At 43.0% G+C, this 23,954-nt stretch overlaps 1 protein-coding gene across 1 annotated transcript in view; it reads right to left on the bottom strand.

Annotated features, from left to right (window-relative positions):
* LOC310868084 (cullin-1-like) overlaps positions 1-22,140 on the bottom strand; it is a 39,023-nt gene extending 16,883 nt beyond the window's left edge. The window contains exons 1-5 of the mRNA XM_083778340.1: positions 21,947-22,140; positions 6,211-6,633; positions 2,670-2,844; positions 1,453-1,620; positions 506-556 (exon numbers count right to left, since the gene is read on the bottom strand). Coding sequence (XP_083634466.1) covers positions 506-556; positions 1,453-1,620; positions 2,670-2,844; positions 6,211-6,350 — 534 coding nt within the window. The 5' untranslated portion in view covers positions 6,351-6,633; positions 21,947-22,140. The remainder of the gene's footprint in view (positions 1-505; positions 557-1,452; positions 1,621-2,669; positions 2,845-6,210; positions 6,634-21,946) is intronic.
* Between the last annotated feature and the right edge of the window lie 1,814 nt (positions 22,141-23,954).

The raw sequence follows: 23,954 nt of genomic DNA, 5'->3' as shown, positions 1-23,954 counted from the left end.
ACACTCAAATGCACAATCAAATTTCTTGATAGAAAGTAGCTCATAACGTTTCTATGGTGGATTTTTATGAAACAACAACAGATAGAAAGAGGATAATTCAAGCTTTTCGTACAGCTGCAATGTTGGTGAGTTTAATGCAATCAGACAGGACTTTTCTGTTTGGATGTATGGGCCGTCAAGGCCAGAAAGTAGTTTTTGCCACTCAGTGGGCGTTCCCGCATAACTTCCAGGAACGATGATGTCACGCGCATACCCTCTATTCTGGGCATGTCATAATAGGAAAACATTGGTCAAAAATTGAAGCAAATTCCATGTCAACAGCCGACCTACTAGAAGCCCGCAGAATGAAGAAGAAGCATCGTGAGCTGAGCTTGTAGAAGTTGCTATTTTCGCTATTCATTGTACAACAAGGTATATAGGGTTTCAGTGGTTAATTATCTGCTCTCAGATCAGCTAGCTAGACGGCATCACCGCGTGCGTGTCTGTGAGATCGAGTTCCACTCACCTGCTTGTTGAGGGGTCTGAATAAACACTCCCTCCATGTCACCAACGCCAGCTGAGAGAGGAGGAGGAGGAGGAGGAGGAGGAGGAGGAAGGCGCAGGGTGAAATATGAAGAGGAGGTGAGAGGAGGAGGAGGAGAGGAACGAGTAATGGAGAGAGGGAAGAAGAGAGGATGGAGAGGAGATGTGGTTTGGGATGACAGGAGAGCAGAAGAGCAAAATGAGAGGATTAATAGAAGGATCAACGTACCGCATAAAACCCACAAATAAATGATAGAGAATTAACATATGTCTTCCTGTGCTGTTTTCATTCCAAGTGGTGGTCTTGTCTATATCCGTTATACCGCTAAAGGCTGCTCCGGCGTCCCAATGTCCTCTTTATGGCTGGATAAAAGCCTCATCTTATCTGAGGAGCGGCAGTTGGCACAGTTGGCCAGCACTGGCCACAAGCATCTGTTCAACTGACGAGGTGAACGGAGGACACCGGTGGACTTCTGAAAATATGCCGAGCACGCAAGCTCTCCGTCAACAGCAGAACGCTTTATACTCAATCAGTAGACACTTAAACAGAGGACGCGGTACTACCAGGGGTTTGTCATTAAACACTCCTGGGCTGAGGGTTTAGACAGGCGTCACCTTACCTTGCTTAAGGGCACATAGATGATAGATGAGGCAGTGAGAGGGCATCTCTCGTCACTTTCTCCAGCTAGCCCCGCAAACCCAAAGCCTGTTACCCAATACTTTTTGCTTGCAAGTTATGTCGTTTATTTTATCTGCTGAAGCTAGACTTCTGGACATTTTACGCTTATACACTTTCCCTGTGTATTAACTCAACTTCCCCAGGTGGGTGATTATACCCGGTGACCTTCCAACTGCAAGCTGTACACAGGCCGCCCCGTGTGTGTGTGTGTGTGTGTGTGTGTGTGTGTGTGTGTGTGCGCGAGCGCTTACCGAGTAGATCTCGTAGATGCCCTTGCGTCCCTCGTCACACTCCCGTCGGACCCAATGGCGGTTGAGGTAGGCACAGATCCCATTGAGCACTTTACTGGAGAAACGGTAGTCCTCCCACTGTTGTGTATAGAACTTCAACACACACTCATCCATCAGGTCCTCACCATCCTGGAAGGAAGGAAGGGGGGGGGGGGGGGAAGAGAGAGAGAGAGAGAGAGAGAGAGAGAGAGAGAGAGAGAGAGAGAGAGAGAGAGAGAGAGAGAGAGAGAGAGAGAGAGAGAGAGAGAGAGAGAGAGAGAGAGAGAGAGAGAGAGGAAGGAAGACAGGAAGGGAGGGAGGAAAGGCAAAGAGATACGAAAATAATAGAGAAAGTAGAATAGAGGAAGATGTGGGAAGAAAGGAGGGGGACGAAAAAAGAAAGGAGAAAGAATTGTGTTAATGTAAGTTGACACATCATTTTCTAATCTCTATTAAATTTACTTCAGGCTCCTATTTGAGCCTGACTTTCCAACTTCCAATTAACAAGTGCATGTACACATAACATAAGCCAAGTCCAAATCTGGTAGGTGTTCAGACAGAGATATACAGTGTGCATGTGTGGTGTTAATGAACTGTATATTATAAAATGTGATGTAGGGGTGCAATGACGGCGTTAGCCCATGGTACATCCGATTTTGAGTCACACTTTTGTTCGTTTAAATTCTCCTCATCTCGAAGCAAATAAAAAATAAATCCATCGAGACAAATTCCGGAAAAACGTTATGTCACTGACTTCACCGTGCGAGGGGCAGCCATAGTTTTTTTTAGTCTTGATCTCTGTGCAAGGATTTAAAAATGTTGTGCCTTACAAGAGTTGTCTCTCTGCTGTCATAGAGCACTGAGCTGGAGAAAACGATTTGCGTTTGAGTTTTGAACGAGGCGAGCTCAAGCTCCCCTTGTCCAGACGAGGGTGACAAGGTTTTCTCAGGTGACACCATTTTGGCAGTAAGACAAATAAAATTAATAATGTGAATAATGTGCAAAATTCCACCAATTCACCAGTGTGTACTGAACAGTGGATATGGAACTGTACTATTCAATATCAAACCGAGAACCATCGCACCCCTACTGTGACTGTGGAACTGATGACGTGTGCATATAACGGACCGACCATTAAGCAGGCTTCTTTGCTAGATTATGTTAGTGTGCATCTTGTGTACCGTGTATTAAGGACTGACCTTAAGCAGGCTGGTTAAATAGTTCTTGAGGAACTCTTTGAGTCTCTTGTAGAGTTCTAGGCCTACAAACTGGGCTCCGCCCGGAGTGGTGGTCTTCTTGGAAGGCTTGGTGGCAGGTACAGAGCCCCTGCCCTGGCTAGACTGGTGCACACTGGTACAGTAGTTATATACATGTCTGAGGCAAGGGGTTAAGGCCAGTACAAAACAGAGGGCAAAAAGGCAATTATGTCGACGCGTTGTGTATAGATCATACACAACATGCACATCAGACACAGATATTCTCGCTGTCCGGTGGAAACCTTGCATGTAAAACCATTGCTTTTGTTATTAATAACATTTAAAAATATCACACATTGCAAGTTTGCTATTTGCACTACTTTTGTGCGATGGTGAAGTAGGGCATTTACGTGAAAACACAAAAAGTTTTCTGCCCAACGGCATCGATATGCTGAATTGAGAATAAACCTGGTCGATTAAAATTAACCTAGCGCTTACTTGTAGATCTGGGAAGGCTAGCGCATAAACATACATAAACGTCCTTATATAAACAGAATTTCCTCATTACAGACCAAACATGGCATAGTGAGTTTAAAAAAAAAGCTGCCTTTGCAAAGCATGTATGTCACAACTAATCTGGTTTAATCAGGGCCCTGTCACAGAATGGTTAGGAGTCACGTACCTCCATGTTGTATGAAGTGCCACTAAAATGGGAGAGATTGTTGTGAACTTGTGATGAGATTGTGGCATCATATAATTTTATTTCAGGTCTCCATAATAATTAGGGTCATGCAGACCTCGCTACATTAGAGGCCTCCCCGGGGATGTTTGGAGGGTGATTAAACTACAATTAGAGATGGCACACAGCAACAATTACTCGGCACGCAGCAAAGGGGACGTTTGTGATATCATCATTTCTACCTCCCTGAACCTTTTCACATTTTAATTTAAATATCACCTCTCATTACACAGGAATAAAGATAAAGTGCTTTGTCATCGTTTAGTCAGGAAGGAAGGAAGAGGCCTCAACAATTACAAACTGCCATCGCTCTTCCAACACGGCAGAATGATCCTCCAAACATTCTGTGCAGCCTCTATAAACGTTTAGAATTTTCTAATGTTTAGATGTGCTCAATTCAAGCTCCTGGATTCTACATTATCACAAGCAGTAAGGAGTGCATCTTTAACTCTTTGAATTATAGTCCGAATTCATGCTTATTGTACTGCAATTGTTTCTGTAAAATGCAAATGTAAAATATAAAATTCACGATTCAGGTCAGAGACACCTGGGAGCTATCAGCGAGAAACAGCAAGCGTGAGATCGCCCCCCCCCCCCCGCCCAAAAAAGGCTCTAATAAGCAGAAACGTCAGTCAGGAAACTGAATTGGAGCCGTTTAATTCTGCTGGGTTGAACGGGGAATGATATCTGGGAAATGTCTTGTGAGATGATGAAGCGTGTCCACTGGAGAGGAAAGCACTGCTCTCAGGCTGGTTCTATAAGCTCATTCCTCCAGCTCTGTTCAACTGGAAATGCATTCTAACTCAGATATTAGAACAGCGATTCTCAACCTGTCCTGAGAGGATATTGCAAGTGGGCCCCCAAATAATTGGCAAAACACTACAATTTTAATATAAATTTATATTTCATAATAATATTAAAATATGTTAAAAAATTACATTTTTAAATTATATTATTTTTACCTAGTTTAAACCATTAAAAAACAGCAACACTAAAAGGCAGAGTTGAAAAATGCTGGGCAGACGCATTTCCTTGGCCTGTAGGGAGTGTGCATATAACGTTTTATGCAGATTGGTGCATGTAAAGACGTGACTTGACCCGTTATAGCGCCACCATGATGATGATTTGAAAAATGTCAAGTGCCATTGGCTTTCTCAGCCTAGTAAATGGTGCATTTATATAGCACCTTTATCCAAGGCGCTTTACATAGAAATGCACATTCACCCATTAACAAACCATGCAAGGCACCAGGGAGCAATTAGGTGTTCAGTGTCTTGCTCAAGGATACTTCGACACCAACTCTGGGAGAGCACGGGTTCGAACTGGCAACCTTGCGGTTACCATCGGGCCACTCTACCCCTGAGCCACCGCCGCCAAACCATGCCTAGTGGGACTATGCGTGCACCATTTCACTGCACTCGGTCGCTGCAATCATGATTTGCAGCATTTTGTACGACATGGGCCACTCCTGAAAACTTTGGAAGGCAATCTTAGCTAATCAGTGTAGAATCTGAGAAATCCAACAGACTCATCTTAACCACATGACTACAGAGATCATGTGTACCGATTTGCATGAGATTTGGAAGAAATCTGTGCGACTAAATGTAAACAATGTGTTTTGCAGAAATCTGCAACGGTGCTGGAGATTAGCTGGTAACGGACGGACGGACACTAGTGATACGCGGGGCGACCTGTAAGCCGCGGGTCAGAGCGGGTTAAGAAATGTTAACTTTGGTTGGGGAGGGTAAAATAGTATACACAAGTTGAACTGTAACCCACGGGTTGAGTAAAGAAATGCAGACTTTTTTGGCGGGGCGGGTTGGGGCGGGTCAAATTATCATAAATGCGGGCACCCGTGGGTAATATTTCCCCCCAAAATTAGCATCACTAACGTACATACACACACACGGCCGGACGGAGTGCAAAACATACTCTCTCCCCATGCCTTCGGCCTGGTGGAGACAATAAGGTTTCATTGCGATACCGAAAAATTTGAATACTGTGTTAGTTCCATTGATCCATGTTAGAACATGATCATTAAAATAAACTTCCTCTGAAAATACACACGGCCCACTTAACTTGTTCAGTGGTCAGATGGGTGGGCCGCAAACGCCTTTGAGTTTTTCATGTGGGTCCCGGTCCAGAAAATGTTGAGAACAACTGGACGTTTAAGACTGCAGGGACATCCTACAGCTTTACCTTGTGGGATTTACAAGGCAAATAATAAACAAGGGGATTCCTTGTCACAGATAGACCGTGATTGTAATAGCTGTTCGCTTTGTCCGATACATTAAGTGGATTTAAGAGCTATAAACTGCAAAAAATTGCTTTCATTCTGCAAACAATGCCCTTCCAGTATTATTGGGGTGGGGACCCAGGCCAGAAGTACTGGCATATTTCGTGAGTTATTTAGGCACTCTAGGGAACATAGTTAACTTCCTGATAGAATACTAAATTCACAAAATGAATGTCTCTAAGATTATAGTGAGAGTGAGAACTACCCAACTACCAGGAAAAGCAGACAAGCCAGGAGTAGTACGAGTTCTTCTAATCAACAACCTTTGACATCAATTATTTCTCTCCTCTGACAAGTCAGGTGAGGAAAGCTTACTTGCAAATAAATACAAAACAAAACTAATGCATTCAATTTCATCCTCCAGACACTTGGGTGTTGCATGTAGGCTCGGGGATTTCTTGGTAGAGATCCATGAGGAGAAATCATGTAACAACAAAATCACAGCCAAACACACAACCACAAGCGTGCCTCCCGCACCGACTCCTCATTCTTAGCATGTGTGGGGATACGTGTAGAGTTCCATGTAGCGAGCCTTGGCCATGCTCTGCCGCGTGTACACCTGCTGTATCCCGGCCCGCAGGTCATCCCAGATCTGGTCCAGCCCGATCTGTTTCAGTCCATGGGGATTCTGGGTCCGGTTCGACGACATTCTGTCACCCTTCTCAGTCTCCCGACTTTAGCCTCCTCTCTCTCTCTCTCTCTCTCTCCACCCTCCCCCTCGCCTGTCGTGGTGCTTTCCTTGTGCTGCTCTGCTTCTCAGGGTGTGGTGTCCATCTGGCAGCGGCGGCACTTTCAGGAGAGACGGCACTTTGGTTTGCGGAGAAAGAGAGAAAAGGCTGCAGTACCCTCCTCCACGCACCTAGGTGGTGCTGTCTGCCAAGCCTCTGCCAAACAGCAACCTCAGCTGGTGGTGGTACTCCTCATCAGATGACCTGGGAGAAAACAGATCAAAAAGCAGAGGGGTTAGTTCATCGACTATGAAACATAAATCACTTGATTTTAATAAATACATTTAGTGGGGAAAATTTGGTTTTTCACTTCCATTTCTTTTACAAAACAGCAGTTTTAAGCGAAATTACAAAACAATCACTGTAATGTGTTGATTGTGACGGTCAGGGCTCCAGACTAACTTTTTTCACCACCGTCCCGGAACCGTCCCAAAATACAATTTGAACCGTCCCGAAGTAAATGTATTCCGTCCCGGGGGGAAAAAAGTACAAAAAAGCACCACTCAAATTGTGAAATTAATAACTGTATTCCTATTGTAATAGAAATACAATTAAGCCAAACAAATAATGTACTGTATTGAATACATGCAGACAGTACATTATTTGTTTGGCTTCATGTTTCTTCTGTAGATACACTGATTTAGTCAAAATGCTCCCAGATGAAAAATAGGGCTTGGTTAAAAATGTTAATCGAATTAATCTTAGGCTTTGTAATTAATCTAAATTAATCATATTTTAATCGCATATCAATATTCGACCTGAGAACAGTGATATTTATTTTCAAATGGATTTTGTTATTTTGGTGTAGCCTACCAGTGAATCAATGAATAGTGACTACAGTAGCTTATAAAACTTTGGTGTAGGCTACTTGATCAAGACCAACAGATAACGTGCAGCAATGCAGGTATATGAATATTCAAATGTCTATTACATGGTTGGCATGAGAAAACAAATAAAAACAACTTTATTAGGGGGAATACTAAGACGAAGGATCAATATAATAATAATAATAATAAATACAATCAATAAAAACTGTGGAATGAGAGCGTTTTGGGGTGTGCATTCCACAGTGTTGGGGCAGCAATTCCAGAACAATCTGAGCATTAGAAAACATCTGTTGCTTCAGAGGATATATACCAACATATTATTTAATGTCGATGCCAGCTAGCAAGCCTAGCATGGAAGCTAACGTTAAACGTTGGTGATGTAGTGTAGCCCCATGTCCATATGGAACCTTTCTGTGGCACACAACCATGGTTTTATCCAAGCTTCCAACCGATAGTTTTTCAATCTAAATGTCCCATCCACGGGGCAAAAGCAATATAATTCCTATGATTCCGTTGGGTGAATGTAGTGTGTGTGTTGTTGTTGCTGTTGTCAACTATCTGACTCTGACGGCACGGCAAATTCTCATGCTGCTCATCGCTGCACACGAAATGCGCATTTTCAGTGTAAAAACTCCTCTCGTCCCGAAACCGTCCCGAATGAGATCCATTTACGTCCCAAATAGATATTTTACAGTCCCCGGGACGTCGGGACGCCGTTAATCTCGAGCCCTGGTGACGGTAGGTCGCAGTTTACTATGAAAACCTGCATTTCATGTCAGTCAGTCATGCCTCATGTCAGTCAGTCCGCCACGCCTTGTGACACGATCTATGGCCGTCTCCATATATGGAGATCACGACAGTGACCTCATCAAACCCTGGATAGCCATACATGGAGAAGACTGGATCATCACCTAGATCAGCATATATCGAGCCGGCCAGCAACTCTATAAAAAAGGTCCATATATGGGCATTCCCAGACCTGTTGTTTCAGCGCGACCTCACCGTTGCACCCCTGGGTTTTGTAACTGTGTTGATTGTTGAAGCAGCAGTTTGACAGTGCATTATATTTGTTGTGACAGTGTCAACTCAGTACAAAGCAGAGAGGAAGGGTTTATCCTTGGGACACCTGGCTCCCTGCCTGATCGTAGCCATGCCGACCAGACCCTGACGTCACGCTGCTAATTGCAGATTAGTCCACTGTACTACTTCCTCTTTCCCCCGTTTTGCCTTCCTTCCCAGGGCTGCTCACGGAATAATCACATTTATTATAAACTACGCTGTTACAACTACAAGCACATATTGTTGAAGAGGGAGTGCCACAATCTTTGTATTTTTCCAGTTTTCCATGTCTATGAGGTGACAGTATTAAAGTACTTCTGGAGTCGTTTTTATGTGCAATGGTGTATTAACTTTGTATTTAGGGTTTCTACCTGGAGGCTGAACCCTTGACAGTCAAACGAGCCAATGAAATAAACAGTAATATAGTGACATCACACTATCAGCACCTCCCCTAACCCCTCCCCCTTTATCATACAACTACAGCTGTGGGTGCAGTTCAGATGGATCACCAACCACCACCACCCACCAGGAAAACCAGGCATACTTAATGAACTGGTGGGCGTGCCCACATAAAAACACCAATTTAACAAATACTGTACACTTTTTTTGAAAGAATTATACCTCCTTATATAACAAGACCTGATAATCATGTTTTAGGTAGGGGAAAAAATCACGGCACTCCATCTTTAACATTACTGCTTGGTCAATGCAGGCAGTTCAAAATGTACTTTTGGTATTTTAATGGTCCAAGCTCCAATCTCTAGACTGACTAGACTGTAGACTCTATTCATAGAACAACTCTTTTAAGTCTGTCTGTACTTGTTTCATTTAACATCGTCATCTTTAATCTCACAGTCACAATACAAATGCACTGGTGGTCTCGCAGTTAGAGTTTCCGGTACCATTTGCGCAGTGACAGTGATAATGCAGTAGGCTCAAAAGATCGTCTTCGTCTCGACCTTGTGCTATAGGGGAGATACAAATACATATGTCCCTGTCCCCTGGACTGTCATGGACACCCTCCTGTTACAAGGACTTCTCTTTTGGTGCTATCCCTTTTGGACTGAGTGTTTGACTGTACTCTGCTGTTTATACATTGTCTAATAAACTATCAATCAATCAACCACAACACCTTTAGAGGGCTAAGCATTGAACTCTGACCTCCCAATATACCACACACACACCTTCTCAGCCTATAAACTCAATGTAAATAACGTAATAAATCAGTAACAGCAACTGCTTGTATTTCTTATAACGGTCACCAATGACACTTCCCAAAACAGGACATGAGGTCTTAAAGAGATTGAAAAACAAAGCTGTAATTTCATCTATGCAGTTCGGACACAAGAGGAGGAAGTATAATATAAATGAATGCTGGCGTTTTGCAGCGTCAACATCTTTTGAGAAAGAGGAGGGCATGGGGGAGAAGGACTTGCTGCAAGAGCAGGGCAGAAATACAGAGTGAGTGAGTGACAAAGAATGAGACATAAAACAGAGACAAGAGGGTTTCTGAAGGCAAGAGGAGAGAGCGACAGCAGAACAATGACGGACAGAAAAATAAATGGCTGAAGTTTTTGTCCATATTTTTTTATAGCTTTTGTTTTTATGTTTTTTGTAAATGAATGCCCTACTTAGTCATGCTACAGTGTCACACAAAAGTAGCAAAAATAGACTATATGCTAGCTCATCACATGTTGAGCTTGTAGATCTGCTATCTTTTTTGCTACTTTTGAGTCCTGAAAAGTTACATTTTGGACATTTTTTTGAGGACTTTCTACCTGACACAGCACGAAATAGAAGACGCACTGGAGGACAAGGAGAGAGATGACTGGCAGGCAGTGGCACTCAGTGGGATGGAGAGACAGACAGACAGAAAGACGGACAAACACACAAGAGTGGGAGTGTTCAAACTTCATTATTGTTGACTCAAAGGCAGCGGAGGAGCTCAATTTAGTAACGCATTCCCTGCTATTAAGACCAATGACTCTGGATGTGACCAGAGTGAGAAGGGAGGAAGGAAGGAAGGGACGGGAGAGAGAAGTAGATGACAGTGGTCTGAACTATTCATGTCTGGTTAAACCGTGAATTATCTTACATATACATAAGGAAAGCTCTGTCTGTCAGTCACAGTCAGTCTGTTCTACATGGTTCATCTCAGTGGATTAATTAATATGAAGTTTGTATTATTAATTAAGAGTTTGGACTGTTTAATAACTTAAGATTTCCCTGCCTATTCTCCTTTATACATTAGAGAATAAAAAACTTGCATAATGAGAATGGAGAGAGACAGGAACACTCTGAGGGAGACATCAGTGAAGACAGAGCTTGTGTGTATGAAGCCCAACACACACACAGTCTGCGAACGCTGCGCGTCAAAACAGCCGCCTCCGTTATTTTCAATGAACCTATCCCACACCGGCGGCGTCCGACGCACGCTGGCGCGCGTTCACGCCTCCCCTGACGCTCCGATACGCCACTGTTCTATTTTCCAGGCGTTGCCGCGCTGTGACGCGTGTCGTGGAAATTTAGAGATAAACATGTAATAATACTCCAAGATTAGTTTGGTGCTGTGCCCTGTCGCTGCGCACCCGCTTCACAGACGGTGTGTGTTGGGCTTAATACCTTTTTACACCCTCAAGAGTCAAATTAACACTCTGGATTTTACTGTACTATTGCAGTACCCGACTCAGAGGCACTTGCCCGTCAGGCAAGTATGTTTCATGTTCTACTTGCCCTCAGGTCATGGCCACTTGCCCCCAAATAATTTGTGTTCATTTTAAATTGTATAACATATTAGTGTTTTTATGAATAAAAACAGCACTATGACATGAAAGTAGCCTTACAAATGCATGGTAGGGAAACTTTTTCATGGCAACGACCCCAAAATGTACACTTATTAGCCACAGACAGACCCCCATTTTACACCTGGTTTGAAATTATAGACAGCCAAATTTATTTATAAGTCGCACAGATTCAATTTCAGGTGCATTTGCAAAATGGTCGCAATTTTGAGCCCTGGCTTGAGAAAACTCATGGCTTTTGCAACCTGGTGCTGTTGTGAGCTTGTAGATTAGCGGTTTTTGCCGGAGCGTGCGCCGTAGCCACTTCACGCTCACTGTGTGCGCGCGCTCTGTGTGTGGTGGGGAGGTGGGGAGAGGGACTTGGTAGAGAGACGCAGAGGAGTGCTCTGGCCACGTTCAAGACAGTTATATCTCGTGTTGTGTTTATAGTGAATTAAAGACATTCAAAACGCACACCATTTGATTTACCTCCCCCGGGCAGGTGGGCAGGTGTTAATGTCAGACTACTCATCTGATCAGATTCACACTGACTCGGCACTACACTTCATTGGGTCCTCCTCAGCAATACACACACCTATCAAGTCCATCGGATGAATGGTTCTAAAGATATGCAAAGGACAGACAGGCGGAGATTCCTGGAATACATATAGATAGCAAAGTGTCTTTTAACACCGACATGAAAAGAACAATCACTGTAAAGATTACGCAATAGGATAGGATCACACTGTGATGCTCCACTGACTGTCCAGTACTAAAAGTGAGGTAAAGTCAGTGTGTCTTTAAATTGGTCAGTACCAGAGTGCATATGTGCTGGCTCCCTGCTTATGACCCATATTGGTGTAGTCAGCAGAAGCTATATTTAGACGTGCATGCTGCACGCACACACGTAAGCACACTGTGCACATCAACATGCACACACTCAAACAGCAGTCATCTCTTATCCACAGCACCAGCATGGACAGGTAGGGGTTCGCTCACAGTGCGATTGCCTAATTTAGGCAAAGTCTTTCCCAGAAATGGCACTCCTCCAATATCCAAGTATGAATCACAGAATCAATGTGACTCATAAACCACAGCTCATCGGTGACAGCCAGGTGTCTGCAGAGAGGCACCGACTTGTCCTGAGAGAAACTTTACTACAGCCTGAAAGGCAAGTGAGGACTTGGATCAAGCTTTGTGGTGCTGCACAGACAGGCACTCAAACACCACTACTACACACACTTCTGAGCAGGACATTCTATTAACCCATTCTGACCTGAGATCAGATTCATACAAGGTTTCTGCCGGACACACACTGGTCTGATGAACCCATTCTGACCTGAGATCAGATTCTAAAAATGTCAGTCGCTCTTCGATTTTTCAAAAATAGCAGACCTACAAGCTCGTATCGCGCCACTCGGTGGCGCGATATGAGCTTGTAGATCTGCTATTTTTAAATAGCTAAAGCATAACATGATGATGACACCAAAATGGGTGCCCGGTCAGAATGGGTTCATTTCAACGACATTTGTTCCCTCTAAAACAGCTACATGTCCAGACAGCCTATCCGTGATTCTAAACATCACAAAGATGATAACAATATACTGTCCTGACCTTTCTGAAGGTATTGGACACACTTGCAGTCCATCGTTGGCGATGATGACTTACTTCATATCTCCTGGGGGTTAGCTCATAAATGGTGCATTTATATAGCGCCTTTATCCAAGGCGCTTTACATAGACTGTGCATTACATTGTGCATTACATTCACCCATTCACACACACATTCATACACCAATGGCGGAAGAAACCATGCAAGGCACCGACCAGCACATCAGGAGCAATTCGGGGGTTCAGTGTCTTGCTCAAGGACACTTCGACACCAACTCTGGAGGAGCCCGAGTTCGAACTGGCAACCTTGCGGTTACCATCCGGCCAGCCAGTGATTGGTGCACTCATGGCCCCCCATGTGGCTGTTTAGACCAATTATTGATCCGTACACGTTTCCACACGTGGGGCAGATGTGTGTTGAACCTGGCTGGACAGTCCACACACACCTCTCTATCAGCTACTGTATGTTTGAGAGCAAAACGAAAGCCTTGTTAATTTCTTTATAAAGAACGTGCTGTAAAAACAGGACAGTAGCTGGTTTTATAGAATGAAAAAGCTTCGCTGCGCCTTGCAAGATGTCCACGCAGAAACGCATGTATGTCACCGGTCTCATATAATCCTGCACTTAATTCTTAACTAAAATGTAATTTACATAACGTCTGGATATTAACCCATGCTGACCGGGCACCCATTTTGGTGTTGGCATCATGTTATGCTTTAGCTATTGAAAAATAGCAGATCTACAAGCTCATATCGCGCCACCGAGTGGCGCGATACGAGCTTGTAGGTCTGCTATTTTTTGAAAAATCGAAGAACGACTGACATTTTTAGAATCTGATCTCAGGTCAGAATGGGTTCATCAGACCAGTGTGTGTCCGGCGGAAACCTCGTATGAATCTGATCTCAGGTCAGAATGGGTTAAAAGGGTGAGATTTGAAATATAAGTTTGCAGGCTCAGTCCCACATGCGCTACAAGTCCATTTAGTTATGGGGGAGAGAGAGAGAGTGAGTGAGGGGACTGGGTGATTATCCCACAGCAGCAGACATGCTTATTTTGTCTGTCTTATTGAAAAGACAGTGTCTATGTAAAAAAGTCAACTCGGATGGGTGTGTTTTGCACATCATTGCTGTGAATGGTGCAAACTGGGGTAAGCTACTCAATAACACTGCTTCAACTTCACATAATCTCCTCTCATTGCTATGGGCGCCGGAGGCGCGCGTGAGAATTCTAGTGTTTTACGATTCTTCCTTTGAAGAATTTGTCACCTGATCTCTGTTCATTGACAGCGCACAGACACGTGGGGTGCATACTTAGTTTCATTGGGTTAGACATGGGTTAAGGTTAAGTTTAGGTGTGCTGCCCCGTGGGAGGTTAGGGTGAGGGTTTGAGATAGGTTGTAGGACTAATGACTGGTCTAACCAATGACTAGTCTAAACCAAGTACTGTTACTATAGCAACCAGACACGAGAATATATGGGATCGATTTTTGGGCTGATGGTGGATTTGGGGAAATCACCCAAACTCTAGTTGGACTAATGGCAATATGTACAAGTGGTTTGGTACCTCCGGACGGAGAGAGACACAATCACACAGACTCTCTTCAATAAGTCTGGTCTCAGTTTAACCCATTCTGACCTGAGATCAGATTCATACGAGGTTTCCGCCGGACACACACTGGTCTGATGAACCCATTCTGACCTGAGATCAGATTCTAAAAATGTCAGTCGCTCTTCGATTTTTCAAAAATAGCAGACCTACAAGCTCGTATCGCGCCACTCGGTGGCGCGATATGAGCTTGTAGATCTGCTATTTTTAAATAGCTAAAGCATAACATGATGCTGACACCAAAATGGGTGCCCGTTCAGAATGGGTTAAGAGCCATAAACGTCAAGACGTCTAATTCAATTGGCAGTTATGTACCGGATGCCACGGACGACAAGACGTCCCTTGGGATTTCTTTTTTCTTTATATTATATTATCTTTTTTTATTTTTTTATCCATATTTAGAACGTTCCTCTAATCTGGTGTACAGGTGATGACATGCAGATTACATGCATAATATAATTACAAATTCTTTCTTTTGTTATAATGGGAGAATTGGCACTCAAAGTCTAAACTGGTGACCACCAGGTGGCGCTGAAAGAGTTTTAAAAACAAACCTTTCTTATATCGATTTGCATTCCTAACGACACCTATTTTTACAGGCGCTGTTGCCGTGTGTCCTGGATTTGGCATTGTATGCCCACTGCTTGCTGACCTGCAGCGTGGGAAAAAACAATTTGATTATTATATCTTTTCTTTTTCAAACTCTTGCCAAGTGGCTGCTGGAGGAAATTGTCATTTTATCAGCACTAACAAAACATCTGCCAGGGTTTGGCTGGCGTTTCATTTCCTACGATTTAACATGCTGGTTGGTTTACTTTGGCCTTCAGTTGCAGAGGCTAGCCTATAGCCTACTGTACTTACACAGCTGGCTGCATGACTAGATCACACAGCTGCTCATGATAGGCTAGACTCCAAGCTCCAAGCTTCTCCAAGACCTACTGTATATCTGTGTCTGGATCGCAACACACACACAGGCACACACACACACACACACACACACACACACAGTGTCAAAGAATCCTCACATAACACTGAAAGACAAACCCCACCTGTACAGTGTGCTGTTCCCACAGTTACCATGGCAACTGGGGGGGCAGACAATACCTCTCTGTAGCCACTGGACTCAAAAGGTAAGGCCTTTTACACACAATCGCAATGAGCTAGCTATTGCTCACACAAGACACACACCATAGACAAACATGACTTTATCATCAGTGACACTTCCATCCTCTATAAAGTTAAGAATGGTGCCTTACTGCCCTTCACCGCAGCGCTGGGGTCAGATTGCGGGTTCCCTGTACCCACACCAAAGCCAGTGCACGGAAGAGGGACAGACAGACAGACAGCTTCCGACACCATTTCCGCTTATTTGAGTTAGTTGCGCAGCCGGCTGCCTACATTCACAGGCACAGCATGACCCCCTTTCCCAATGACTTATTTGTTAACCCATTTAGACCTGAGGACGATTCTACAAATGTCTTCTAAATAATGACAGTTTTCTGAAAAAACCTATGTTTCTATATCAGTAGTGCTCAAAATGTCAAGGACCCCAGAAATGTTATGAAATTGGCTCAAGTTGAAGTGTATGCCTGTAATCAACACAAACAAGTTCCTCCCTCAAACGGGGCCTGGGGGGAGGGGGGGTTCATACAAGGTCACCAAACATGCAGCTTTCTAGGAAAAATGCTAGGATATATTTAGGCAGCCAGACGGTAAACAAACAGCTGCCCTGGTCCCGGTGTGTATGCACTGATGTTTGTTTACAAAATGTTTGCCCTGTCCAGCTCAGGGAAAATATTTTTTACGATCCATTCAACTGAGGCTGGGAAATTGGGAAACAGCTTTACAAGCAGAACAGAAATATAACACGTGTTCCAATGTAAGAACAAAACAGGACAATAATTACTCAACAACAGCTGCCCCACTAGATTGGATCTCCATTATCACACCACAAGTTCACAGCAACACAGGAACCTGGCATTGTCAACCCCTGAATGGGAGAGACTTCCAACATTAAGTTCATCAAGCATAGGTGGGAGGTTACAGGCAGGGATTGAGTAAGAGGAGAGAGACTGCTCGTGGGAAGACCAAACAAAAGCCTGAGCCCGGTCAATCTGATTATGGCAGTTGTTGCACGACCTGACCACAGAGACACACCAACCTATTAGCCTACATTTAACACATACACACTATCTGACTATCTGTTATGACAAAAGCAAATAATCTGATCCTAGATCAGCCTATTCGTTGCATGACGGTGTCGCATTAGAAAATATCAGACATACCGGTACAAGCTCACAACTCATTCCAACGCATTGTGATGTGAGTTTGTAGGTCTGTTTTTTTATGTGTAAAACCGTCAAGCGACAAAACACAGATCCGGCTTCATCACAGCTGCATTTTTCTCCGCCTGATCAGTCCCGCCGGTGCCGAGCACAGGTGGTCTTGGTTCCCTATGGCATTATACATAGTAAACAAACCCTCTATCTAATAAAATGACGATAACAAAACAGGGACCCGGACTCGAGCACAGTGAGAGGGGTGGAATAACTTGGTGACACAGAAAGTTCTGCCAATTCCTTGGCATCATGACATGAACTAAACGTAACAGAATAAAACAAAACAAAAGCCGATGTACGAGATGTAAAGCCTCAAACATTCACCCGGTTTGTACGACGGGGGGCACTCAAGTTCACTCATCCGCCCTTCTGACTTTAGTAATGTAAAGTTGGTACTACTGAATCTGACAATCTGCAAACGCACGTGACGTTTATTAAATTTTAATTATGTCTGATTACTCTGATATGTATCTTGCCAAGTTGTCAGTCATTGTGGCAAACATTGCCTAGAGGAACGTCTGGTCTGAGGGTGAAATCATTTAACACGAAAAGGTGAAGGAACTCGGAGACAAAGGCATGGTTGGGATTTCTTGCAAAAAGACTTGCTTATGCGTGTATGACGCGCAAGTGTGTTATGCATTGGCTTAACCCATTTAGGCCGGACGTCAAAATAAAAATAAAATCTTCTAAATCCTGACAGTATACTGATGTTACTGTATCAGTGGTGCTCAATATTTCATGTCAAGGACGTAAGGACCCCAAAATTGATATGTAATTGGCCACTGAAAACCCCTCAGAAGCAAAGATTTGAGTTAAAAACACATTTGTGTTCCCAAGGGGAAGAAATGTAATCATTTTGGAGATGGCATGACTAGACAGTCACCCCCCCCCCCCTTACCCTTCCTCTTCTTCCCTTTTTTTGATTTTCTTGGAAAAATGACATGATGAGAACTACGCACGAAACAAATTTCACCCACCTGTAAAACTGTGATGTGACAATAAAGCTGATTCTGATTAACTGTATTGCCACAATTTACTTTTGAATACATACTTCTGAAAAAATAAGGACATTCATAACGTGGCTGTGTATCGTTTGAATTATGCATTTCAGTACGTTTCGTGAAAGATATTATCATGTTGACATAAAATAAAATTGTATGTTATATGGTTATATGGTAAATATGGTTACCGTATATTATTTTTAGGTAATTCACCTAGTATGCTATTTGCTACAATCATTTATCACCTGATAATTATTTCCCTGGTTCCAAATTTCAGTGCAATCAACCAGCCTCTTACAGAGACGAGGCAGGCGTTGACATATAGTAGAAATGGTCAATAGCTATATGGGGAGTTGCATCATGAATGATCCAAGGAATAAGGGGGCTACAAATACGGGTCAAGTTATAGATCAAAACATAATAGAAAGCCACCATGAGGCAGATTTGAAACACTTGGGGTGGAGGTTCTTCCATGGCCTGCTGGGACTATGCGTGCAAAGTTTGACACCAGTCATGTCCAAGATTAGCTGTACACAAACCAACATATGGATGGACAGAGAGACACACACGCACACACGCGCGCGTGCGGAACTGCGGATAGGGGCGAAAACCACTGGAATTCTACAAGCTTACAGTCAAAACGCATTTCAACGTGAAGCGTTGTTGTGAGCTTCAACATTGTGACAGTCCCTTGCAGCTTACAGCTTCTCAACAACATAACTGAGAAAAAGTGAAATGGCCATTGGCCATATAGTCTCGCGTTGCCTCTCGCAATTTTCAAATGCTTCCATCATACAGTCTGGAGCAACGGAAGAGCTGTGTCATGAGTAGAGTAAACTATACAGCGGAAGTGGAGCTTCCTCGCCACTTCCGTTTCATCTTTACAGTCGCAGATATTTGTCGTAATATAAATAGAAATCATCTAAGCATATATAGTTTGCTGCTTAGCAGAATTATTTTTAGCAAAAGGCCGATGCACACCTCAGAAGGCTAGTGACAGGTGCGTAGGGCAATAAAGCATACTTAAAAAGGTTCTTTGAAAAACAAAACACAAAAATGTTGCTCGAGCAACATTTTTGGCAAGTTTCTGACAGTGTGCGGGACCCTTCTTTGTTTTTCAAAGATAACCCTTTTAAGCTCAGCAGAAATTAAAATAAAAAAATAAGATATAAATGTATTTTAAAATATATTTTCGTGAACGGAAATGGCAGCTTCCTTACTCTGATTTCGGGAGGTGTAATTCCAGAGCATTCAGAGATTGTGTAATAGTCGTCTGGCTATGCGAGACTATCAGCCATATAACAAGATAACGCATTCACTGCCATTACATGGTCAAACCTACAGTAGCATCAATGTGTGTAATACTACAACTCCCATGTTCATTCCTGCATTTGTGTAAATAAAATAAAATAAAATTACCTAGTCACTGACTCAATATTGGCAAAGGCCCACATGTAGTACATACAGACAGACACTGACATTTACAAGACATTTACAGGTAAACGTAATCTGTTAGTACATAATCAATCAACGTAATCAAACCTCATCACAGACTTGCCTCTCGGAACCCTACATAAAGCTTTTCTGAAATTTTGATGAGTTTTATGTAGGGTCCCTGTTCATGACTATATTTTCGTATGGGAATTCTGGAACGCGGATGATAAACATGCTCTCTGAGATCGAATCTGCGGCGTTTGACGGCCTTTTTTAGTTTAAGTTATTCTGAATTCGGGAACTTTAAGTACCTATACATCCTGCTGCGAATATCTCCTGTGGCGCGGAAGCCGATTTGGTCGCTTTATTTCTTCTTGTTTGTTTACCGTTTATTGTACCGCCTCCCGGTGTGCGGTTGGCTTGTGCCGGCTACGTCCCTGCCTCTGATCTGCTGTGTCATAGCTATAGCGCCACTAGCTAGCCAGATAGGCGGTACAATGAGGTGTCAATAAACAAGGAAGGAAGAGAAGAATCAAAGCGACCAAATCGGTCAAAGATTAAAAATACTTAACAGCTTCCGCGCCACAGGAGATATTCGCAGCGGCATGTATGGGTACTTCACATATTCAGAAACCCTCACATGAAAAAATTTCGTCAAAGAGCGCAGACAGGCGTTATCCACGTTGTTTATGTTTTATGAATGTCCGCGTACCAGGTGGCATGGTACTGATGCAACAGGACCCCATGCACTGAGTCTAACAAATGTCAGAAACTTCAGTAGCATTGGGTTCTGCTTGGAGGGCTACAGACTTGCCTACTATACACGTTCAAGAAAACATGCAGCCAGGTGGCTGTATTTCCCGGAAAGAACTACTAATGCTGCAGATATCAAAGCTCAGATGTAGACCGTCTGTTCATTAGAAGCATAAGTTCAGAAGACTTAAGAAACTACATTAATAATAACCTTAAAATACCTAATAACCAGAGGTTGTGTCGTCCATGTATCTCACATACTTTGTCATGATCTCACACAATAATAGAGGCAAGCAAGTCTGCATCAATGTCCAGTAACATCTAGGCATTAGTTAGCTAGGTATTAGTTACACGTGTAAGCCAACAGGAAGAGAAAACATGTTGTAAACATGTGACTAAGTGCACTGTACACACTACAGTAGTTTTCCAACCATGTTTGCCTTTTAATGATAAAATATTAGTAGTGACTCCAGTCCTGAACTAACAGTGTCATATCAACACACACACCCAATTACATAAGTTTTCCAAGTATTGATTGATTGAATACTTTTATTACAGAAATGTAAACAGCACGTATTTAGGCTTAACATTAGAGGTGGAAGATACGTGTAGGTGTATGGTTAAAGGATAGGATTTAGGTTATAGAGACTGTTTAGGTAGGTGTTTGGTTAGCCCCTCTCGGAACCCTCCATAAAGCTTTTCTGAAATTTGGATGTCGCTTTGTGTAGGGTCCTTGTCCATATTTATATTTTCGTATGGGAATTTTGGAACGCGGACATAAATATGCTCGCTAACCTCGTATCTGCGGCGTTTGACGGCCTTTTTTTGTTTGAGTTATTCTGAATTTGTGAACTATAAGTACCTATACAAACCGCTGCGAATATCTCCTGTGGCGCGGAAGCCGTTAAGTATTTTTAATCTTTGGTTGACCGATTTGGTCGCTTTATTTCTTCTTGTTTGTTTACCGTTTATTGTACCGCCTCCCGGTGTGTGGTTGGCTTGTGCGGCTACGTCCCTGCCTCTGATCTGCTCTGTCATAGCTATAGCGCCACTAGCTAGCCAGATAGGCGGTACAATGAGGTGTCAACAAGGAAGGAAAAGAAGAATCAAAGCGACCAAATCGGTCAAACAAAGATTCAAAATACTTAACGGCTTCCGCGCCACAGGAGATATTCGCAGCGGTATGTATAGGTACTTAAAGTTCACAGATTCAGAAGCCCTGAGAGGAAAAAAAGCCATATTCACGGTGTTTATGTTTTATTTATGTCCGCGTACCAGGTGGCAGGGTACTGCTGGAACAGGACCCCATGGTCTGGGTCTAAAAAAATGTCAGAAACTTCAGTACCATTGGGTTCTGCTTGGAGGGCTAGTGTTTGGTGTGCTTAAAGTAAGGGTATGGATGTGGGAGCGGGCAGGTAGCCAACATGACCAAAAAGTTGGGTACGGGTTCAGAGCATGACCTAAAATATTTTACATAAGTCCAAAACCCACAATCTGTTTACCGTTGGACTGTTTGTTAGTGTAAACAAATAAAATTTGATTTTTTTTTGCCAACATCGTCTTTAGATGCTTAGACACCAGGTACATCACACTAACTAAGCTAACATGATACAAGTATAAACACGCGCTTGCCGCGTACACATTACTGTCAGTCTAGCATGACAAGGGTGATACATTGCGTCGCATTTCTGCTGGCTAGCATTAGCATGGTTAGCCAGGTTAACAGCAGCAGCTATCTGCTGGGTAATGTTAGCTTAGCAACGTAGCTAGCAGACACAGATTATTAGACCTCGCAACGCCAACTGGGCTCCCTGTCCCATGGTTGGTAATAAAACCGCATTGGTCACATTAAATACGCCACAATAGATATTATTTTAAAGTAAACCTAAATCCCTGTGTGGGAAACCAGCTGACAGTGTTGGTGGTGGTGCAAAATGGCAGCCTGGGCTAGGGGGGCTACTCAGTAATGAGTCAGGAAAACATTTAGCATTAGCCAGCTAGCCATCAGCTAGCAGGCTAATATGCTAAATGTGTTCAAATTGTCAGATGCCGTCGGAGGGAAACGCAGCACAGCGGCTATGTTCGGGAAATGCGGCGTTTGTTCTTACCATTTTAAGACCGTTCTGATGTCCCCGTATAAACAGTCAGATGGTGAAATATTGGTGACCAAAAACAGTGTTTCTCCTTTTAGCCGTCGCTCGTCTGTGTGTGGCTGCTTGCTGCCTGCTGCTGCTAAACTGCGAGTCTGCGACTGCCTGACTGCTGCTGGGAAACCCTTCAGCTTCGTTCGCAGAACTTCGCACAAAGATCGCTTGAGCCACCGGATCGCTGAAAGACTACAAACATGGCTGCGCGGACTACACAATATTGTGACGTCACGCGCTTTAATAACTCTTTCCTTTACCCGACAATTTTATCGAGACAGTTGTTTATGTCGCCATAACAATGTTGTCATAGCCCAGGTGGGTGAGTGGGTCCAGTAGGCTACGTGCGTTAGCGAGTTCTCTAACGCACTGGATCTGGGCTAATGTTGCCAATGCCCATGCCCATGCCCATGCCCGGCGGGTGATGACTTTTGCCTTCCTTAAAAATGTAGAGGAAGGCTAATGATCGATCTGCCTTGTGAGCTTATAGATCTGCTGTTTTCACTATTTTGTTTAATGACAGAGTTAAAGGAACCAAAAAGTTCACCACTTTTCAACCTAGGCTATATCTTATCTTCATAGCGAATTGGTCCTCATGAGGAACATTGAGGAACATTTTATCATGAACATTAGTGAGGAGCTGCAGCTCCTCACTAATGTTCATGATAAAATGTTCCTAGGCCTACTCGGTCTGTGTCTCTAGCTGGGCTGTGACAAGTTCAGAGAAACCCGTTCAAGTGCAATTACAAGCATTGCAACTTTTCAGGAATAGAAAGTCTGCAGTTTCTATTAGCTTGGATAATTCATCAATCCTCATCGATGATGTCACTGTCTGGTGGACGCCGATTTCTGAACTACCCACACCACAGCTATAAGCCCTCCCATGAGACACAGAACGAGTAGAAAACAATTGGGGCATTTTATGTACTAATGTTTATGATAAAGAATAAGATTTTATCATGAACATTATAGTGAGGACAATAATTATATGAAGATATTTGAACAGTTTGAAGTGGTCCTTTAAGTAGGCCTATAAACTAGCCCATGCTGCCCATTGATTGATTGATTTATTCACAGTTGTAACAGCAGAATGACAGTACATTTCAAGTAGCCTACAACTCAATACAAAAAGACTGTTAACTGTGAGTGTACGACACTATAAAGCATTACACAATTAACCACCCAAGTGGTGGTTAATTGAATTTGGCCTAATATAAAATATTTAAAAGTAATCGGTTCATCGAAATGGTAATCAAATTGATTACCATTTCGATTGATCGATGATCTTCCTATTCTATATTGAATAAATCAATATTAATTAAATCAATATAGAATAGGAAGATCATCGATACTGCGGCCCCGGTCCCATCACCTGGCTGCAGCTGCATGTGGTTGTCTCTGATGGGTATAGTAGGACCTCTAGTGGTGGATAAGAGAATGACAGAGAGAAAAACAATCTCACAACCTTCTCTGTTCTCGAGCCTGCATGGCTCCTATAACTACATACTTCAATTATTTTATGATTAAGGGAAAGCATGCAGTCAAGTCAAAATATTGCCAGGCAAGTGGAAATAGATTCCAACTGTGTGTTTTGTTAATAACATAACATAAACAGCAATACAACAGGAAAATAAAGGAGGGTCTTTCAGGGAAACGGTCTCACCAAAATCCCTTTATTTTAAATGCAATTAATGTCATACAAGTTAAACCAAGCAAAATATCTCAGTGTATCTACCTTTGGGTCAGTCCAGGATTATAAGAGAGGGTTTAAAAACATAGTTTGGGGTAAAAAAAGAAAAAAATGGTTGGGTTGGGATTTATAGTTAAAGAGAGTTTGTAAAGGTCAGTTATAAAGTTTGTAAATATCATGTATTAAATATATATATATACTGTGTATATATAATATATTTCTTAAATAACATTGTAGTTTAACATGATGTTTTTATCTCTGCATTACGTGCCTTTTTGTGAA

The sequence above is a fragment of the Protomyctophum parallelum genome (assembly GCF_964188405.1).
Source record: "Protomyctophum parallelum genome assembly, chromosome: 12".
NCBI classification, from domain to species: domain Eukaryota; kingdom Metazoa; phylum Chordata; class Actinopteri; order Myctophiformes; family Myctophidae; genus Protomyctophum; species Protomyctophum parallelum.
Note: the sequence above shows the minus strand (reverse complement) of the source record. Positions and strands in the feature narration are given on the sequence as shown.